Source organism: Neltuma alba, unplaced genomic scaffold, assembly GCF_004799145.2.
Source record: "Neltuma alba isolate B1F8T4 unplaced genomic scaffold, ASM479914v2 tig00000520_pilon, whole genome shotgun sequence".
NCBI lineage: Eukaryota > Viridiplantae > Streptophyta > Magnoliopsida > Fabales > Fabaceae > Neltuma > Neltuma alba.
In genome coordinates, this window is record NW_021632081.1 from 17,179 (window position 1) to 39,286 (window position 22,108).

The window sequence follows — 22,108 nt, forward strand, 5'->3', positions numbered from 1 at the left end:
GAGTTTTTAATAACTATTATATGTAATATTTTGAGCTTTTATTTAAGAGTGCCCAAACAAATAAAAAAATGTTTTTATAAGATTTAAGCTAAAAAAAATATAATTAAAAAAATCAGATTTTTTAAAAAAATTAAAAAAATTAAAAAAAATTAAAAATAATAATTTCGGGACGTCTCGGTCCCGTCCCGGATCCGTCCCGTCCCGACCGGGACCGGGACAACCCCGGGACGGGCCGGGACACGGGACAGAAATCTGTCCCGTTACTGTTTACCGGGACGGGCCTATCCCGGTCTCGATCCGTCCCGTGAACACCCCTATTATTGATGATTAGAATTTTTAGCAAGTTTTTATTGTGTTAAAAGCTTTTGTTTAGAGTTTTTAATGACTATTATATGTAATATTTTGGGCTTTTGTTTAAGAGTTCCCAAACAAATAAAAAAGAAAATAAAAAGATGTTTTTATAAGGTTTAAGCCCAAAAAATATAATTAAAAAAATCATATTTTATTAAAAAAATTTTAAAAAATTAAAAAAAACTTTGGGACGTCCTGGATCCGTCCCGTCCTGGCTAGGACCGGGACAACCCCGGGACGGGTTGGAACATGAGACAGATTTTCTGTCTCGTACTGCTCATCGGGACGGAACCAGAACGAGCCTATCCGATCCCGATCCATCTCGTGAATAGCCCTAATGAGTACAGAGAATGAGTTCAAGTAAGTCCCCACTTGAACTTATCAATGTACAGCACAAATTACTTGCCATTAGTTAGTCTTGCTCTAGTAGCTTGTTTTGTGAAAATCGATGTACATGGAGTTGTTTAAATTATTATTATATATATCTCGAAATTTTGATACTTATATATTATTTTGCGTTATATTATTAAGGAGCGCTTTTTTTTTTGGTGAAATTATTATTAAGAAGCTTTAATAACTCAATGGTTGTGTAATTTTTGGAACCAAAAGGTAGTAGGACCACATTTTGCATTTTATTTAACATGAGGCCTAATAAAGGGCCTGTTTGCATTCACGTTTGGACACCAAAACGTGCGATTCAAATGGCAAACGGTGCTTTTTCAGAAAATGTAGTGTTTGGCACAACGTTTATATAATCTGACTTTTAGATCTCAAATGGACTTATGGAAGAAGCTCTTCAATCCTGCTTTTACCGGTGGAAAGTAACAGTGCCGTGGAAAGGTAGCATTTTTTAATTTCTTTCTAATAATAAATTAATTTTTTATTTTAAATGATTTTATTTTGATTTTTTTTTACAATTGTCACATTATATACATTTAATAGTAAATATGTACTACCTCCAATTCTTAATATAAGAGCTAGTTAATTAATTTGGAGAGACTAGAAAAGTTAGTTAAATTAGTTATTTATAATAAATAGTTATTGTTTTATATTTAGAATCAAATTTAAAATCAAAACTAACTCTTATACTAAGGACTGGAAGTAGTATTACTTAATAAAATTCATATCCTTTTTGTTCATTTTACATATAAACTAACTTTTTTATTAGTCATCCAAACAAGTTTACATTTCTCAAACTGACTTTTTTACAAAATCCAATCCAAACATAAATAACATTATCCTATCTGACTTTTACCCAATCTGACTTTTGTAAAAGTCAGATTGAAAAAAAGTTACTTCTCCCACCGCTAATCCAAACACACCCAAAGTCAATTCACCGAATTCTAAAAGTCTCAAATAAGTGCCTTTGGATTTGTCCTGTATTTTGTAAATTTAGTACTCTTTTAAGTATTCAATATTTTAGGGGTATTTAACTGTTTTTGCCCGAATTAATCGTCTACTGCTTATAATTTATAGCAATTTTTAATTCACTGCCTAATCAAAGGATTTTTAATTCCCTAAGTTGTATGATTGGAGTTGGGAAAAACAAAGAAAGAAAGAAAGATACCGTGATATCGGAACCGAGTTTTCTTCAGGAGAAGGGAGAAGGAAATATTTCAAGGCAAGGTAAAATTGGTTGACTTTGCGTTCATAAACTGTTGTAGAGCAACACATTCATTTTATACATAGATCTACATGGATTGTCCATAAAATGACAATTATAGAGCTGCTTGGTTTAGTTCTTTTGACTTCCCTCGATACGTTCTAAAGATTGACCCTAATTTTTGCACAATGAGACATTGAACTCAACAAATATTGCATGCATGCATCATATTAAACATTAAGAGCATTAAACACTAATCAAACCATTTCAGATTTTCAGTATGGCAAAGGAGACAGCTAAACATTATTGCCAAGCGCAACTCCATTTAAAAGTCCTGGAAAGGACATATGCGTTTAACATCCAATTTTTGTTGTCCTTAGATTCCAAAAGCACTGCACTTTATCAGTTTGAAATAATCATCAAACCAGGCAAGCACCACAATCTTACTACCACCAAGAATATGTAAACACATTGCAAGATGGCGCCCGCGTATCTGACAAGTACCAATCCTTTGCCAAAAGTCTCATCATGAACTTTTCATTCAATCTGTTATCCTCCATAACAGAAACTCCATGAACGATTTAACTGTTTCCAATGTCACTCTCCCGGTGACATCAAACACAAATTTTCGGTTCGCTGGTAGCAACAGCATTGTTGAGATCTGTTCAAGCCAAGTATTATCCTGAACTCCGCTAATAAAGTTTCCAAGTCTAATTAGCCGAAAATATGGTTCTGGCTTCAAACATCCATCTTATGTTCCAGTTGGATATTCACTCTTATGAACAATTGAAGACAAGGACGAATGTGGTTTTGAATTTACACTTGGATATGTCAATATTTCGTGCGATGTTCCGACAAATGTTTCTACATCATTATATAGTGAAACCAGAATGTCCCTGACCTTGTCTTGGTGCCCAAGACACCACTGCCAGCTTTTTAACCCCCGACACCAGGGACACTGCAGTGTTCTCACTTCCACAACAGACATGTATTTTGCATTGAAATTTCATATTGTCTTTGGATCTGTTTTGGATTTAACATGTTTTATGCCATAATCATCATCTTCGAGATCACTGAAAGATATGTCTTCATTAACCATTGGGATGATGGTTCCCTCCAATTCAGAATCTTCCTCAGGCCATTCATCCTCACCATCTTCATGGTTTGAAACGGCAATTTTTGAAGATCTATCACTTGTTAATCCCTTGTCATCAGTTTTAACAATTGGTTTTTCCTCAATGACAGACTTATCAGTAAAAACTGTTTCAGAACTTTCAATGGTGTGCTTCTCAGACTCATAATCCACTACTGTGGGACAACTGATTGGTTCGTATCCATGTGTCCCATGAGACATGGTATAATCAGATATGCTAGGACGAAGATCCTCATCTGAAGCAATGTCTCTTACACAGGATGTGCTTCTACCATACCATTCAGATTCAGGCTTGGTTTGCTTCTGCAACTCCTGCATCCACATTGCTCTGGCTGTCATAACCTGCAGACATTAGAACAAACAATGTTGCAACAATCTCTCCACTAACTAAAGCCTCAAACTTTTGAGAAGTGACTTTTTAAGGCATTTATTACATGATGATCACTGAATGGAACTAACCATTAGGCACAAGACACTGCATTAAACTTCTAGAAAAAAGCAAACCTTCATAGCTTAACTATAATGAAGCTAACTCTTTCCGGGCTGAAGTTAAAATAATTGTCTTTGCAAATAATCTCCTCTCATATAAACCTGCTCTTCTATATTTTCATACTTATTAATTTAGTCATTAACATCTAATCCTAAAACACAATTATCATTTGATGCCTGCTTTGAGTTAACCAACTCTAAAATAATAATAATAATAATAATAATAATAAAGACAAACTAAAGCCAGAACCATCATAGGTACTTTTGACTGAAACAACTATGACAGCCAGAGAACATGCAAGGAAAAATTATTAAATTAAATGAAGTGTTCCAATGAGCATTCACATTTCCTTTTGAAAGATGAGTTGCGGTCAAACCGAGAACAATACCACAGAAGAGGTAAAGGTCTACAAAACTGGAGCAAACACAACAAAATGTTCAAATTGAAGGAAACTCATCATATAAGCAGAAGCACGGGGGAAAAAAAAGGAAGAAGAAGAAGATGATTGGGTGAAGCATTGCATAGAAACCTCCATTAATCTTCTGCCTGACATGGCTGTGTATTTATTTTATTTTAATTTTTTCAATAACAATGGACAAACAAGACACCCATCAAGAATCCCAAAATTCAAGAAAGATGTAATGCTACACCAAGGACAAGAACTTCGAATTGCATTCAAAGGTTAAGTCTGACAAAGGTGAGCACTAAGTACATCAACCAAAGGAACTGTTTCTTGAAACAGTACTCTAAATTTCTAATTCCATTAACTCTTCCGTTTCATTATCTAAATGAATTATTAGCACTTTGTAAGACTGTTCCCGGGCTTAGCAATTACTGGTCCTCCTATCTTATATTGCAAAATTAAAATAACAAAATTTAACATTAAAATCCTACAGATAGATAAGATCATATTTGAAGTGACAAAATTTAAGACTAAAATCCTACAGACAGATAGTGAGCATATTCCATCTAAGAAATACACCACAACATTCATTCCGGCTCAAAAGGCCCAAGTAACTAAATGGGAACAAAATACCTAACCAATGCATCTTAAATTGACTTCACTAATGGAATCTTCCAATAGGTTGTCACATATGGCGTCAAAAAGGTCAACATAAATGGAGCAGAAAACACCCATAGTAATTTACCTGGGGAGTAGACAAGACTCCAGCATCTTGTTTATTAAGTCTAGAATGCAAAAGTACAAAATAGACTTTCCAAAAGTAACCTTCACTCATATGGCAAGGACACAGTTCAATTCTGAGTGCAGCTAACCGTGGAGCAAGTCTCTCTATGACAAAAGCATGCTCCTGCTGAGCATCAGACATGTCAAAATCTGCAAGTCATTCGGTAGCATGAGTTGTGGCAGACAGCCAAAATGATCATGCAATTGATATGCATAACGGATGACAAAAGAGTAAATGATGTGATTTCACAACTCCACAGATTTTTCAACATTTGTTTACAGTATCTCAAATTTGTCAATTACTGTCAACTGGATTATTTTTTTGGGATTCAAGTTCATCCCAGCAAAACATTATGTGTAATCAAATCAGCTCACATACACTTCCATGCAGAACTCAGAACCCCGTGAGAGGCAGATAATTGCCATAATAGAAAACCACATCTCGGGGACAAAATAAGTTTGCGAGGCATTTCCAGAGACAGCAATAAAACTGAGCTAATGTCGAAAAAGGAATAGTTAACAACTCAAAAGGCACCAAGAATTTCAATGGAAGCTCCTAAAATTAACAATTAATAACTCAAATAGCACCAGGAATTTCAATGGAAAAAACTCGTTCTCACAAAAAAGGGAGAGAGAGAGATTTTGATAGTGAAGCACACTCACCAGCAGTGTCTTCTTCCTCGTCAATAGGGAAATCCAACCACGTCTCAGGATGCATCGCTATATTTCTCGCGAAGGTCAACGCCTCCTCTGTAATTCCAATTGCTTGTTTAAGATCAGGCTCATCCATTTCAAATTCCCCATTCTCAACATACTCCGGGCCATGCGAACTCAAATCCGAAGCCGTAAACGAAACTCCTGGAACTTCATTACGGAATCGACCTTCAATTTCTTCACGCCCAATCCAGGAAATTCCAAGGCCATCGTGCACATCAATTCCTTCACCACTTCCAGAAGCACATTGATCAGATGGCTCCGATTGATTACCGGTTAATGCCGCGGGATCAGAAAACGTCTGTTTAGAAGGAGGGTGGGAGTTTGTTGGGGTCGGAGCTAGGAAAGAAGCCACTCCCCAAAATTGGCGAGTTAGGGCTTGCTTCAATTCGTCAAGGTCCTCTTTGACTCCTCGAAGTTGCGCATCATTGTCTGATTCAAATTCATCGTCTTGCGTTTGGTGCGGTTGCCGCTGATGATAACGTTGATCGTTTCCGGGCGAATGAGTTGGCGAGACGTGAGAACGATGAGGTTCGACGTTGTTTTCTTCATCATCGTATTCATCGGCTCCGTCGCCGTCGTCGTCGCCGTCGAGTTCGAGTCGGAGAGAGTTTGCCAAAGAGTGAGCCAACCATGACATTTTTTTAATTCAATTTTGTTCTCTTCTGGGGGTACGAGACCACCGGGCAAGAGCTGAGGCCAAGAAAACTGATCGGTGGAAATTGAAATTGAAACTGAAACGTTTCTCGGTGATGTGATGTGGGCTGAGTTCAAGTTTAAACTGGGGTGGAGTGATTAGATGCTTTAGGCACTATTGTAGTCATCTCAAGACCCCACTTGCAAGCAGCCAGCGCCACTTTAAGTTGTTGCCACGTAACAAAAGATTGAGATTTACCAGAATACAGCAACGAGGAGATGGTGCAGGAGATCTCAGCCCAGTAGATGGGGCACATGCCATGAGCGCCTCATTAAATGAATCAGTCTCTTTGATGCATTTTTGTTTTGAGTTTCAAACCGAAGAAACAGACTAAACTATATAAAACCCTTCTAAATTATATGCCAGTTACATAAAATTTTCTTAATATTTGAAAGTTCAAATTCAACCCCCATCTCTCATTTCTCAGTAAAATATGTTGACTATCCTCTGTTCTACCTAAATTACAGAAATATCTCTTTTATTTTAAAAATGTATATAAATTTTTCTTAAAATTAAAATGTATATTACACAAACTTTCCTTGTATTTTCAAAATTTCATTTCCATCCATCCAACAATTAGTTAATTATTAAGTTTAACTTTCAAATTTTTATTTTGATCAAAATATCTCTCTTTAACATAAACATTATTTAAACATGTACATATATAAAAAATAATAATTTTTGATACAACAAAAAATCATTATAATGTTACATCTAGTCCTTAATATAAGACTTCGTTTGACTTTTATATTGGTCTTAAATATAAGACCCCAATCCCACTTGTCCCTCATATTTATCTATTTTTTTCTCAAGATAATCTTTCGAATAATAGTAGTTCTAATCAATACACTTGATTAACAAGAATATTTTAGGAAATATAACACATATTTATTACAAATAACTAACTTAACTTATTTCTTTAATCTATTCAAATTAGTCAACTAAATTTTATATTTAAGATCAGAAGTAGTACATGTATTTTCAAAATTTTTAATTTTGATTATATTATAGAATTATATAATTTAAATTCTTCTTGAAACATTGAAATTTAAGGTTTCATTTAAATGGTTAGAAAATATTTTGAATGTTTATCTTTTATCATATATAAATTATGTGAGTTTGAAAAACTATATAAATCATTTCAATTTATAATTTATTTTTTTAAAAAAATTGTTGCAAATATTTATAACTTATTCAATTTGATTGATTATATATTTATTTAAAAAATTGATCAAATTTCTATTCAATATTTTCTATGTTTACATTAACTAAATTACTTAATTTTCTAGCCCATAAACAAACAACAATTTGTAAAAATAAAAAATAAAATTGAGTTAAACAAGAAAATCTTAAAATCTTCAAAATAGTTTTAGCCAAAATTTAGAAATTTAGTATTATAAAGGGTAAATTAGTGAATAGAAAGTATTTCAACATAAATTTTAATTAAAAAAACATCTTTTTAGAATATTCTTAACGAAGTTAACAATTTAGACTTAAGAGTATGTTTTTAAAATAGAGGGAAGATCTGTGTAATTAAGACAAAATATAAGGGAGGTTATAATATTTTTACTCTTCAATTTTTTTTTAATATGGACATCTTCTTGTCAACTCACTGTTATCTTTTTCATAAAATTTGCTACATTAGATCAACACAAGACACCTCGTATCCTGTTTGGCATCCCATCTAATATAATCATTTTATAATAATTATATCATTTTTATAGAAGGATTAAAATGTCATTTTATATTTAAAAAAACCTTTTGCTCATTCAAGAGATGTTTATATAAAAACCAAACCAAACCATAATTTTAAAGGTAATTTTACGGTATATGAAGTAAATATGTAAATAAATTTGTCTCAATTTATCAAAAAGTACTTTTAAAAAGTATAGATTTTGTGAATAGATTTTAAAAGAATAGATTCTGTGAAAAAAAAAAAGATTTTGATAAAGTAAAAATGTATGAGTGGTTGTTATCATAATTATTTTTTTATTTGTAAATTACTAAAAAAGACCTAAGTTAATATGATAATTATAGAAAAATAGATTTCAATTTATATTTTTACTTGAAATAATAAATTTTATATAAAAAAGTTATAATTAATTAATATTACTTCTCGTCCTTAATATAAGAGCCAATTGGATATTTAATTTGATTTTGAATATAAGATCCCAATATATTTTATCTTTCTTATTTATCTATTTTTATATTACAAACCATGTTTTATACCTTCAAAAGCAAAAAAACTCCACTTTATGAAAAACCATGGTTTTATACCTCAAACCATGGTTTTCAATTTAAAAGTGATTTTGTAGTATTTCTTTGCCGAAACTCGCTTTTTACCTTTCAATTCTGATGAAATCCTCATGCTGTCAAATTAAACTTCCAATCTTGTTTAGTATTTCATGACCAAAGCTAGTAAGCTAAGAGTGGAGATCGAGTCGACAATTAGCCAAAAAAGAAGAAGAAGAAGAAGAAGAAGTATCAATCTATCACTATTTTTTTTTCCTTTGTCATTCATTGTCAAGGTGAACATCATATTTGTGAGGCCATGATTTTTTCTTTTGGCTTTCATAATTCTATGGACAAATAGATTTTATCCCCATTTTTCTAGATTCTCTACTACTAGTTGCATCAAGTTAAACTATTATCTCAATTCTTACATCTTCAAGCTGCCAATAACCATTTTCACAACATACTCATAGGGTGGGTGCATCAAGATACTTCATAATCTAGTCGAACATTGTAATTTTAGGCTCTTTTCAATTTTTATTTTTGGTTAGTTTTCTTGTATTGCTTTGTATATCTTCAACAAGAAAATTTAAAATCAAGAAATTACTAAATGGAAAATATGAAAAAATTTCATTGAAAATTAGGAGTAATCTTCTTCACATAGCAGCAAAACTAAAGAATATATTCTTTTTTCATAATAGCAAAACTTTTTCATCTTTATTTGATAGCGGCAAAACTAAAGGATAACTTTATGCAAGCAAAATTGAAAAAGAATTTTTTTCAAAGTATAAAGAATTAATTAATCGAAAATTATCTTTTTAATCATATCAACTTAACTTTTTCATCCTTATCTCACATGAAATTTTCTTTCAATGTTTATATTTTATTTATGTTAGGTTATTGTGACAACAATGAAAAAGAATATGGCTAATAGAGAAGAGAATTTAATATATGAGGAGGAACAAAGAGTTGAAGAGGAATTAAACATCTAAATTGATTTGAATGGGTGAGAATTTTTTGATAGTGATACCGAGCAACTAGATTTATCATTTGAAAATCTTGATGAAGGAGATAGAAGTAGAAGTTAATCAATGATTGTGTGATAACCCACTTGAAGGATCCAAGAGTAGAGATATGAGGAATGAAGAGGCACAAAGTGGATATGATTGGTATGGACAAGTGCAATCTAATTATATGATGATAGTGAAGAGTTGCCAAGTCTAATTGGATCAGATAATGAATCAAATAATGAAGGCCAGCAAATAGAAAGAGAATCATCTAATGAGTTTGATGAAAAGACAGATTGTAAAAGACCTATCAATTTTCAAGTTGCTATGAAGTTTGGAAACTTCAAAGTTTATAGGCAAGCATTAAAGCAATATGCCATTGAAAACGACATTGAGTTTGAGTATATAAAAAAAAATAAAGCATCACAAATCGACGTGAAGTGCAAGCAAAATTGTGAATGGGTTATATGCATAAAGAACTCATGCTAGGGATGCATTTCAAATTAAGTCATTTCACCAGAAGAAGCACAATTGTGGATGGGAAAAAGAAAACAAATGGGTGACTATAGGTTGGTTGTCAAATAGTTACATTGAACACATTAGAGACCAACTAAACTAGAGTGCAATAGCATTCGCAAATCAAGTGCCAAGGGATTATAATGATGAAATTTCAAAATTTTTGCATGTGGAGCAAAATGAATGGCATTAGAATTGTAAGAAGGTTGTGATGTGGAGCAATTCGCCAAAATATATGCATGCTATGGAGTAATAATGAAATCTAACCCCAAAAGTGCAATAATGGTTAAGGCACAAGGGTCACGATTTAAGTGACTATATGTGTCTCAGTGCATCTTTTCAAGAAACAACCATCTACACATATGATTAGCCTACATGAGGCCACCTTCTTTCTATAGTTGGAAAAGATGCAAATGAGAATATGTATCCTATAGCATATGCTATTGTAGAATTTGAGTGCAAGGATAGTTGGAATTGGTCCTTGAATTTGCTATTTGAGGACGTTGGCTCATGTAAAGATAAAGGTTGGATTGTGAGATATACAAAAAGTATTTTGCTTATAATATATTTATTGTATGTTTATCTTTTTACTAGTGATAACTGATTATTCAATTTTTATAGATATATTTGATTAAATTTCAGTGGTTGCAAGAGGTGCTCAAGGCAATGAAATGTGAGCATAGGTTCCGGGTTAGGCATTTCTATGCTAATTTCAAGCTCAAATATAAAGAAAAGAGTTTGAAAAATGAGCTACAAAATGCATTCAAGACAATAACTAAACAAGAGTTCAATCACCATATGAAACGACTAAAAAAGCTTGCCCAGCGCTGCTAACTAATTAGATGAATATGACCCTAAACTTTGGAGTAAGCATGCATTCTCAACAAATGCCAAGTGTGATATTGTGCAAAACAACATTATAGAGACATTCAACTCTTTTATATTGGTTGCAAGGAACAAGCCAATCATCGTAATGTGTGAAATAATTAGAAGGATACTAATGAAGAAAATGGTTGCAAAGAGAGCAGGTATGGAGAGATCTCAAAATGCAATATGTCATCGAATTATTAGAAAGCTTCAAAGAGCAAAGGATGGCTTCAAGGATTATATATGTTATATGACAGGTGATGGAAGGATTGAGTTGCGGAGACCATAAAAGAGGGAGGTGGCAGATCTTAAGATGATAGCTTGTACATGTAAGGCTTGGGATTTGACTAGTATCCCTTGTGGACAAGATGTGGCTACAATTTATCAAATGAGAGGAGTACCTAAAGATTATATCTCTACATATTATAGCAAAGATTTATGCATGAGAGCTTATGCTTTAGTAATAGGTGCAGTGCCTAGTGAAGAACATTGGCCACAATCTACAATAGTTCCCTTACAACCACCAGAGTATAATAGGCCACCTGGTATACTTGGGAAAAAAAAGAAGAAAGAAAGCTCCAAATGAGCAACAAGACCCATCAAACATAAGTAAAAAAAGAACCACCACAAAGTGTGGTAATTGTGGAAAAATTTGTCATGATGCATGGGGTTGTAAGACTCCTCCTAATCCCAATAAAAAAGTGTATAAGAAAAAGAAAAAGAAAAACGTTGTATCAAGTCAAACAGAACAAACACTTGTAATTTTATTTAATTATAAAATTTGATTTGCTTTACATTCATACATTTATATTAAATAGAATAATAACTTTTCTTTTATTATTTATTGCAAGATAGCTCGCCTCTTAATGCTCAAGGCTCTAGTTCATCTTTGCCATAAAGAAGAATGAAGTCCCTACTAAACACTAATAAATGTTTTCTATTAAAAAAATATTGTAGAACTATTTTTATTAATTTTTCTTGAAATAACTAAGCATTGATGATATACAAATATTATTATCAATGCAAATATTTAAATATTAATTTATCCTTTATTAGCATTTTTTTCCTTCGATATGTTGAACTTTTATTCTTATATTTTTTGTCAACCTAAATTTTTAAATAATATTTTTATTTTATTTTTATCACACAAAATTGCTATTTCAATTAATAAATGATTGTCAAAATCTTAATAAATTTATTAAGATCATAAAATAAGACCATAACATTGTAAAAATGTTGCAATGAGAGTAATGAGATGGTTTTGATGAACATTAAATAGGACAAAAAAGTAATGAAAAAGGGTTTAGTATTAAAATGTAAGGGGTTATGTGCAATTAGTTTAAAGTTTAAGGGTATTTTACAAAATTAACTTAGATCAAATGCCATGTAAGATGTCACTTAGGATGCAAGGTGCCTTGTGTTGATTTGACGTGGCAAATTCCATTAAAAAGATAACGGTAAGTTAATGGTAAGATATCCATAATAAAAAAAAAATTGAAAGATCGGGGTGGTTGAATTTAAACTCTCAAACATCAAGAAGGTTATATGCAACTGACTCCTAATTCAAGAGGTTTTTATATAATTTAGCCCGAAAAATAGATAGAAAAAAAATCACATAAAAATTTTGAAATTACTAAAAGGGATAAAGACAAAAAAAGAACCTGAAAATTGTGAAATCCCAATTCAGGCATCTAGCACTTCAAAATTTCAAGGGTGGAAGTAGTGCCTGGTTTGGTATTTTGCAAATATAGTTAAATGACTAAAATATCCTTGTTTCAAATTTATCATTGCTAGTCAATTTCTTGTCATTTGCTATTTAACACTTGTTATTACCAATTCACAATTTGTTAATAAATTTTTTGAAATAAGAATATTTTAGTCAATTAGTTACATTTACAAAATATTAGATCAAGCATCACTTCCTCTCCTAAGTGTTAGGTGCTTGAATTAAAATTTTACAATTTTCATATTCTTTTTTGTTATTTTCCCAATTATAAATCAGATTTGATTCTCACATTTTAATTGGTCTTAATGATACTTGGTTTGCAAATAACAACACATTTTGGAAGAAATTCCTTATTTGGGGTTTAAAAAGGGTTTGGATTAGCTTAGGAAGTGATTTTACAACATTTGATATAAGTATGTGAGAAAAATTTTATCTTAATTTGCATGAAAACATTTTTGTTTAGGTGCTTTGAAGGTTCCTAAACTCTCATTTAATAATTTTAAGCTTTTTTTTTTGGGGGTGAAATCAATCATCATCAATCATCAATCAATTATATTCTTAAAAACTTGTAATACCCGATTCGCTTAAAACGGGTCGGGTATGATATTATAAGATCCGAATATATTCAATTAATAATAAGATTTTAATAATATTTTGATTGGGATTTTGGTATATTGAATTAAATGAGGAGTATCATTATTAAATGAGATTTTAATGGAGGCTTAAATGAAGAAATTAATAATTAATTTTAAATTTTAATAATATCTTAATTAGGATTTAAATATATTAAATTAAATGAGAAGTATCATAAAATAATATGTCAATTGGGGTTTAAATGAAGAGATAAATAATTAATTTTAAATTTTCATATGTTTCCCCTAAATTCCACATCTTTAATTCAAATACAATCTGAAGGAAAAAAAAACACACTTCTATAAAAAATAAATCTTCAGCTATCTTAAACAATACAATTTATTAGAATTTAAAATTTAATCAAATATTTTAGTCTGTGCATCATACGGGAGAGAAATTTCTAGTTCTCCCAAAAACACGTACGGTCCAAGTAGGGTAGGACTGTTTCTTTTGCCAAGAATAGGAAAACTTATCTTTCGTAAGAGGGATTATTTGTTTGTTGAAGGTTAAAAAATTGATTTTGATAAATTACACGTTAAGCAACCATCCCTCGCTATGGGTGTTTTCTTTCCCAAAAGGGATCATTTATCTTTTTTCTTAACAAAAATGAAGATCCTGCTGAATAATTTTGTAAATTTAAAGTAATTTCAATTAACTTGCTAATTAAGTTAGTCTTTAATGGAAATGCCCCCAATTATATAGTGATTTACGTACTATGTATGGGTATTGCCATATCAGTAAAAACTGTCAGGCAATCACCACTGGAAGTGTGGCTATGACCACATTGATGACTATGTTTGGCTATTTGCTATTTAAAATGACATGAGAAAAACTTAATTTAACAAAAAGTTTTACAAAAACAATCTTCTGCTTGAGATGGTGTTTGGCAGCACTTTAAAAAAATGTCCACATGCAAGTTAAAGTAAAATTCTTCTCACATACTTATTTTGAAACCTGTAAAATCGTTTCTAAAACTGTGATATGATTTTTATCCAGATACCCCTTGTATCTGGAAAAAAAAGGGATTTAAGCATTTAGTAGATATTAGACTTGTAAAACCAGATCTAGACCTCCAAATTAATATCCAAACAGAGATTCTCCAAAGTGGCTGATGAGGATTCGACAAAATTAAAATAATAAAATGGAAAACAAAGCTAATGAGATCAATATATTGAAGCACAATCAATGGGGAAGCTGCGTAAGAGTAATCTAAATCGTATAGATGCTTTCTGTGTAAACACTTAACATATTTTACCAGATATAATGGCAGCAGGGAAAGCAGCATCACAAAACAGCATAAAAATTTGAATATATTTTAACTGAGAGTTGGAATAGAAGATCTAGTTAACGAAGGGGAAATAAAAGGAAAAGAATTTGTATATTTAGATGATGATACATAATTATTGAGGAACACAATGTACACGCAAATTGAGAAAGGAGTTCTCAAATCTAAATTCAAGCCCAAGCAACAAAAAGTGGAAACACCTGAGGATGGGCAATAAGAAGAACTCAAACTCAACCTGAATTCAAAGGAAATGAGGCGGAATTTGTAGAAAAGTTTATAAGATTGCATCTCTGATATAAACTGCTCAAAGTCCAGAAAATGCAGTAGGAATTTGCAGCAATTTCAATGGATGACAGACATGAAAGGTGCCTTTGTCACTTCATTTTTGCCTCTGTGAATAGAACATGACGATTAGCTCTAGCGTCAAACTTTTAAAGCTCAAGCTTCTCTGTAAACGTCCTAGGTTTCCTCTTGACATCGAATCCAGTCCCAGTAGCAGAAACAAGCCGAACAAACATTTGAGCCTTCTTCTTCTTGTCTCCCATTTTCTATTGGCTTATTCTGTCCAAAAGCAAAAACAAAAACAAAAACCTCTCTTTATGATCATCCAAGGTTTCATTTCTTTTGGGGTTACTTTGTTTGTCCATGAAGTTTCATTCAATTCTCAATAGAAGCCCTAGTAAAACTCAAGTTAATAATTAATAGCTTTAAAAAATTTTAATTTAGTCTCTATCAGTAAATCTTTGTTAGTGTATCATTACATTTTGTGGATGAAACCAACCCCATGCCATTTTTTACAGTATTAAGAGAGTTAAGCAAACTAATAGCAGAATTGAGATGTAATTCTTCTCAACTATAGTTTGAGTAGAATTGAGACTTACATACTTCACATAATGGGTCTGACTCTACTTGTAGCCTAAAAATCTTCTTCACGCTTTGAATACGCATTAATTCGTTCCAACCAAAAGGATAAAAGTAAATGCAGTGAAATGCCCTAGTGCGTGAGTGAGAAGCTTGGCATGGAATATATTTAGAACCTCAAGATAGTTTCACAAAGAGCGGCTTGAATGGCAGGCAAGCTTGAGTGCGACAATTGAGTGCATGTTTGAAATAGCATTAGGAAGTCAGTTGGGCCAAAAAAAGCTAGTCGGATGTAAAAAATAATGTTTTGCAAGGTTTTGGGAGCAACTGACTTTTTGTCCAAAGGCCATTTTAGAGTTAGAACAGCTTTTTTGCGCTTCTAACTTTTGGTTTTTCTTCATATTTAAACCTTTTTAAACTAACTTTTCAATATATCATCCGAATTAATTTTTGTCAAACTAACTTTTTTATGAAAAAAATCTAAACATAAATCACGTTATATTAATTTAAATCTTCTTATACAAAAGTTAGTTGAGTAGTTGAGATAAAAGCCATTCTTTCCAATGGTAGTCCAAACAAGCCTTGAGAGGTCTTTGCAATGCAATGATGGGAGTTAGAGCCCACATAAAAAACAATTGTATGGAGGGGCACCCTCAATACCCTGAACGAGATTACACCCAAAGGAAACAAAGATACTTGAGAAAAACCAAAAGAGAATACCAAGATACTTACAATTTAGGTCTAGAGGCCAAGTTTAAAAATTCAATAAAATTTCGGGAACCAACGCCGATAAAATTAAGGATTCAATTACAAACATTGTAACTTGTAAGTGCTAAAATAGCTTCGGGATAAATTTTAATTCACACAAATCAAAGCCGTGACACATCATCTGAATAATGTCTTCAAAGAGAACAGCCCCATTTCATGCAAAGCCAACAAGATATCAGGAATTACAAGCGGTTATCTCTAAAAATCATGAATTTAGCTATCATAAAAAAAAAAAAATTTCAAACATTGAACGCCATGGATGATGACAGATAGAGTTGAGCATTTTCCAGAGATTAAAGGTGTAAAGATATGAAATATCATTGTAATTAGTATAGGAAATCGGATATGATAGCATAGGATCAGATTAGATATGATACGATATTATCTCCTAATAATGAGCCATTAATGCCTAGGCTCCTCCCTTGTGTATATATTTTCTCATTCTCAATGTGAATAATACAAGAAACATATTTCCCTTCTCAATATGGTATCAGAGCAGTCTGTATAAGAGTAATTTCCCTCTGTTTAAACATTGCTGCGCCATACACACACTGTTCCTGCCGTCCAGATTCGTGCCCATCATTAGGGCTTCTTTATTTGGCCTCTGAACGGAGCACGCGCCGGCCAGGGAGGATCGCGAGGTTCCGACCGGCCGAATCCCGAAGTATCGCCGCCGTCCGAGCAACGCGTAAGCCTCACGTGCCGCCATAGTCTTCACGCGCTGTCACTGTTCGTCCACATGCCGCCCTGTTTTCCAACGTCTGAGCGGTTTTTTAACTTCGTCTCCCATTTTCTGGCGCATCCCTGGTGAGTCTCAGATCTGGGTCGCTCTCTTTGTCTTGATCCAGAGTGTTTGGGTCTTGTGAGGCAACGTTGTTGCATTCTGTTTGAGATTCAGATCTGTTTTCTTGCCTCTGGTCATTGATCTGTTTCAAGGCTACATTTGGAGATTGTTAGTTGGTCCCTGGTGTGACTATTTGTGGTTTCTCATTTCCTTTTTGTCACTATTTGAACCTTTCTTTTTGTTCACCCTCTCTGTTGATTCCTCATGGGTGATACCAAGTCTACAGTTACTTCTGAAGTGGTTCCAGTAGTCGTTAAGATTACTGAACACAAATTGAATTGGACAAATTATCTGGATTGGAGTAAGACTATTCGTATCTACTTGCGAAGCATTGAGAAAGAGGGTCACTTAACTGACGACCCCCCGAAAAATGACTCTCGTCAATCATGGTTGCGGGATGATGCACGACTGTTCTTACAAATCCGCAACTCTATCGACAGTGAGATTATTCCCTCTGTTACTCACTGTGAATTTGTTAAAGAACTGATGAATTATTTAGAATTTTTATACTCAGGGAAGGGCAACATCTCTCGTGTTTATGAGGTTTGCAAGGCTTTCTATCGTGCAGAAAAGCAGGATCATCCTCTCAAGGCCTACTTCATGGACTTCAAACGAATGTATGAAGAACTGAATGTCCTAATGCCTTTAACTACTGATCTGAAGGCTCAACAAGCTCAACGAGAACACATGGCCATCATGAGTTTCCTTACTGGTCTCCCGCCTGAGTATGAGGCTGTTCGCTCTCAAATTCTGTCTGGATATGAGATTCCTACCCTTCAGGAGGTGTTCTCCCGTCTAATGAGGACCGAGAATCTTTCATCACTGCCTACCACTGCTCCTGTTAGTGCACTAATCAGTCGAGGCCCAAATGATAGTCGTGGGACGACTAACCGTGGCAATTCAAGGCAAGGGGGAGCGACTCCAGAGTCGAGTGGAGTGATATGCTACTACTGCAAAGAACCGGGCCATACGAAGCGTACGTGTCGTAAGCTGCAAAATAAGCAGCAACGTAATAATTCTGCACATGTGGCAACGCTAGCTAAGGACACGGTCACGATCTCTGCTGATGAGTATGCCCAATTAAAATCCTCCACATCATCCGTGAGTGCTCCTGCTGCTACAGGTAATAAGGCTACTGCTCTTGTCTCTTCTTCCTCCAAATGGATCATAGATTCTGGTGCTACTGACCACATGACAGGTAACCGCCATCTCTTCTCCACTTATAATTCTTACGCCAATCCTTCAACTATCACTATTGCTAATGGCTCCCATTCCCGAGTAGTTGGATCTGGCACTATTAAACCTACCCTTCCATTCCCTTGTCATCTGTGCTAGATGTCCCTGACCTTGCATTTAACCTGCTTTCCCCTAGTAAACTTACTCGCCAATTAAACTGTTGGGTCTCACTCTTTCCTGATCATTGCTTGATACAGGATCTTTTGACGAAGAAGATTATTGGTAGGGGCTATGAATCTGGTGGACACTATTTCCTTGACGAGCAGGGTTCGCATGCAGTAGCTTGTACCGGTGGTGTCACTCCCTTTGAAGCACATTGTCGTTTGGGTCACTTATCTTTGTCTTCTTTAAAAAGGATTTATCCTCATTTTCAATATTTGTCATCTTTAGATTGTGAGTCGTGTCAGTTTGCTAAACATCATCGTCTTCCGTTAGTCTCTCGAGTCAATAAACGGGTTTCATCCCCTTTTGAGTTAGTTCATTCTGATGTTTGGGGTTCGTGTCCTACTGTGTCAACTGCTGGTTTCAAATACTTTGTTACGTTTGTTGATGATTATTCCCGAACAACTTGGTTATATTTAATGAAAAATCGTTCCGAATTATTTTCTCATTTTTGTGCCTTCTCTGCTGAGATTAAGAATCAATTTAATTCTTCCATTGGTACCCTACGAAGTGATAACGCCAAAGAATACTTCTCTGCTTCATTCCAGTCCTACATGCTTCAAAATGGCATCCTCCATCAATCCTCTTGTGTTGATACACCAGCTCAAAATGGTGTTGCCGAACGTAAAAATCGTCACCTCCTCGAGGTGGCACGAGCACTTTTGTTTCACATGAAGGTTCCAAAACCTTTCTGGGCTGATGCTGTCTCCACCGCTTGCTTCCTCATTAATCGCATGCCTTCTTCCGTTCTTGATGGTGCCATTCCCTACACTACTCTTTTTCCTTCCAAACCTTTGTTTCCCATTGATCCTAGGATTTTCGGGTGCGTTTGCTTTGTCCGAGATGTGCGACCCTCTGTCTCTAAATTAGATCCAAAGTCTCTTAAGTGTGTCTTCCTTGGTTACTCTCGGGTTCAAAAGGGCTACCGATGTTTCTCTCCTCCTCTTAATCGTTATCTTGTTTCTGCAGATGTCACCTTTCAGGAATCCGTTCCATATTTTTCTCCTTCCACTTCTCCTGTACCTCCTCCCTCTGCGGAAGAGGATGACCTTCTAGTATATCCTGTTGTCCCACTGTCAACTCCACCACCTCCGGTTCCGGCTCCTGCTCAGCCTCCTGCACAACCACCTGTGTCTCATGTTTACACAAGACGTTCAAAGGAAACCCTTGTTACTGCACCAGGTTCTGCTCCTCCATTATCTACTTCGTCATCAGATCTTGAGTTGAGTATCTTGCATCCTGAGCCGACACCTGAGACACCTCCGGTTCCTGAACCAGACCCTTCCCTTGACTTGCCCATTGCTCTTCGCAAAGGTACACGTACTTGCACCCATCCTATTTCTTCATTTGTTTCATATAACCACCTCTCCCCTGTTTCTCGTGCCTTTGTTTCTTCCTTAGATTTTGTCTCCGTGCCTAAGACCCTTCATGAAGCCTTGGCCCACCCGGATTGGCGTGCAGCTATGGAGGAGGAGATGGCGGCCCTTGACCAGGCTGGCACTTGGACTTTAGTTGATTTACCAGCTGGGAAGAAGGCTATTGGGTGTAAATGGGTCTTCACCCCAAAAACCCGTGCTGATGGTTCTCTTGATCGCCTTAAAGCTCGCTTGGTTGCTAAAGGCTATGCTCAGACCTATGGTGTAGATTATTCAGAGACTTTCTCCCCTGTCGCAAAACTTTCCTCTATTCGTCTCTTCATTTCTATGGCAGCCACTTATGGCTGGGATCTCCATCAGTTGGATATCAAAAATGCCTTCTTGCATGGTGATCTTCTTGAGGAAGTTTACATGGAGCAACCGCCAGGCTTTGTTGCTCAGGGGGAGCGTGGGAAAGTATGTCATCTCAAGAGATCCTTATATGGCCTGAAACAGAGTCCCCGAGCATGGTTCGACAGGTTTAGTACTGTTGTGCAGAAATTTGGCATGTGTCAAAGCAAGTGTGATCACTCTGTGTTCTATCAGAGAACAGACATCGGCATGATTCTATTAGTTGTGTATGTAGACGATATTGTGATTACAGGGAGCAATTCCTCAGGAATCTCATCACTCAAATCCTTTCTTAATTCTCACTTTCAAACAAAAGATCTGGGTCCATTGAAGTACTTCCTCGGAATTGAGGTCTTGAGAAGTAAGAAAGGCATACTATTGACACAGAGGAAGTATGTCCTCGACCTGTTAAAGGAAACGGGGAAGCTGGGGGCTGCACCAAACAGTTTTCCTATGGTTTATAATCCATTGCTTGATGCTGATGGGAGCATACCAGTTGAGGATCCCATTGATGCTGCTAAGAGCAAACCGTTTGAGAATCCGGAAAGGTATCGCAGATTGATTGGAAAATTGAATTATCTGACTGTGACCCGTCCTGATATCACCTATCCAGTCAGTGTACTTAGCCAGTTTATGGTCTCACCTACTGTCAGACAATGGGAAGCCTTAGAACATGTACTTCATTACTTGAAAGGGTCCCCAGGCCGCGGGATATTATACAGAAATCATGGTCACACAGATATTGAGTGTTTTTGTGATGCTGATCATGGTGGTTCAAAAGCCACTAGAAGATCCACTACAGGATATTGCGTTTTTGTGGGAGGAAACTTGGTATCCTGGAGGAGCAAGAAGCAAAATGTGGTGTCACGGTCAAGTGCAGAGGCAGAATATAGAGCTATGGCACAATCTGTGTGTGAGATAGTCTGGATATATCAATTATTGAAGGAGGTTGGTCTTAAAACCTCATTACCAGCAAAACTATGGTGTGACAATAAAGCAGCTTTACACATAGCATCTAATTCGGTGTTCCATGAACACACAAAACACATCGAGATTGACTGTCATTTTGTTCGGGATAAGCTCAAGGAAAACTTCATTTCAACAGGACATGTGAGATCCAGTGATCAACTGGGTGACCTCCTCACTAAAGCTTTAAATGGGGTTCGGGTTAACTATCTTTGTAACAAGTTGGGCATGATTGACATCTATGCTCCAACTTGAGGGGGAGTGTAAAGATATAAAATATCATTGTAATTAGTATAGGAAATCAGATATGATAGCATAGGATCAGATTAGATATGATACGATATTATCTCCTAATAATGAGCCATTAATGCCTAGGCTCCTCCCTTGTGTATATATTTTCTCATTCTCAATGTGAATAATACAAGAAACATATTTCCCTTCTCAATAAAAGGTTTATATAGGAGGTGTTTGGGTAAGAATAAAACTATGATTTCATAAGTGCTTTTACGGTATACGAAGTAAATATGTAGAGGAGTTTGTCTCGATTTACGAAAAAGTATTCCTGAGAAACACTTCTGAGGTTAGCCAAACACCTTCTATAATGAATTTGGGCGCACAATAAAAAACACCTACATTAAACAGTCAATTTGGCAAAGCAACAAGTTAGAAATTAATTTAATTTGAACAACCAATCTATCATAAATATATTCACATTCAAAAAGCGGCATACTTGAGTTCTGAGATAAATTTACTAATAAGGATAAAACATACCGTACCAACCTTAAATCATGGGTTTTTGTGGACGAACACAGTTAAAACAATTACAACGTGAAATCCTTCTCTTCCTTGTTCACTAGTCGGCAAAAGGAAATTTTATCTATTTTCATGGTGGGGCATATACTGGACATTACAATTTATTAATACATATAAAACCAGTCAGTCATGTTGTAAAAGCTAAGCTTTTGAAAATTAGGATAAGAATTTCAAATGGTCAGCGGGTCACTTTTTCCAAAGCCTTTGTCCTAAACAATTATGGGTTCAAACT

General features: G+C 34.8%; 1 protein-coding gene and 1 pseudogene across 1 annotated transcript; both read right to left on the bottom strand.

Annotated features, from left to right (window-relative positions):
• Window positions 1-2,012: 2,012 nt before the first annotated feature.
• On the bottom strand, window positions 2,013-6,199 carry LOC114740103 (uncharacterized). The gene is made up of 3 exons (XM_028928232.1): window positions 5,447-6,199; window positions 4,746-4,933; window positions 2,013-3,449 (listed from the first exon to the last, which is right to left on the bottom strand). The coding sequence occupies exons 1-3, from the start codon at window positions 6,135-6,137 to the stop codon at window positions 2,961-2,963; spliced, it is 1,368 nt and encodes a 455-aa protein (XP_028784065.1). The 5' UTR covers window positions 6,138-6,199; the 3' UTR covers window positions 2,013-2,960.
• Window positions 6,200-14,834: 8,635 nt separating this feature from the next.
• Window positions 14,835-15,005, bottom strand: LOC114740130 (50S ribosomal protein L33-like; annotated as a pseudogene).
• Window positions 15,006-22,108: the final 7,103 nt, after the last annotated feature.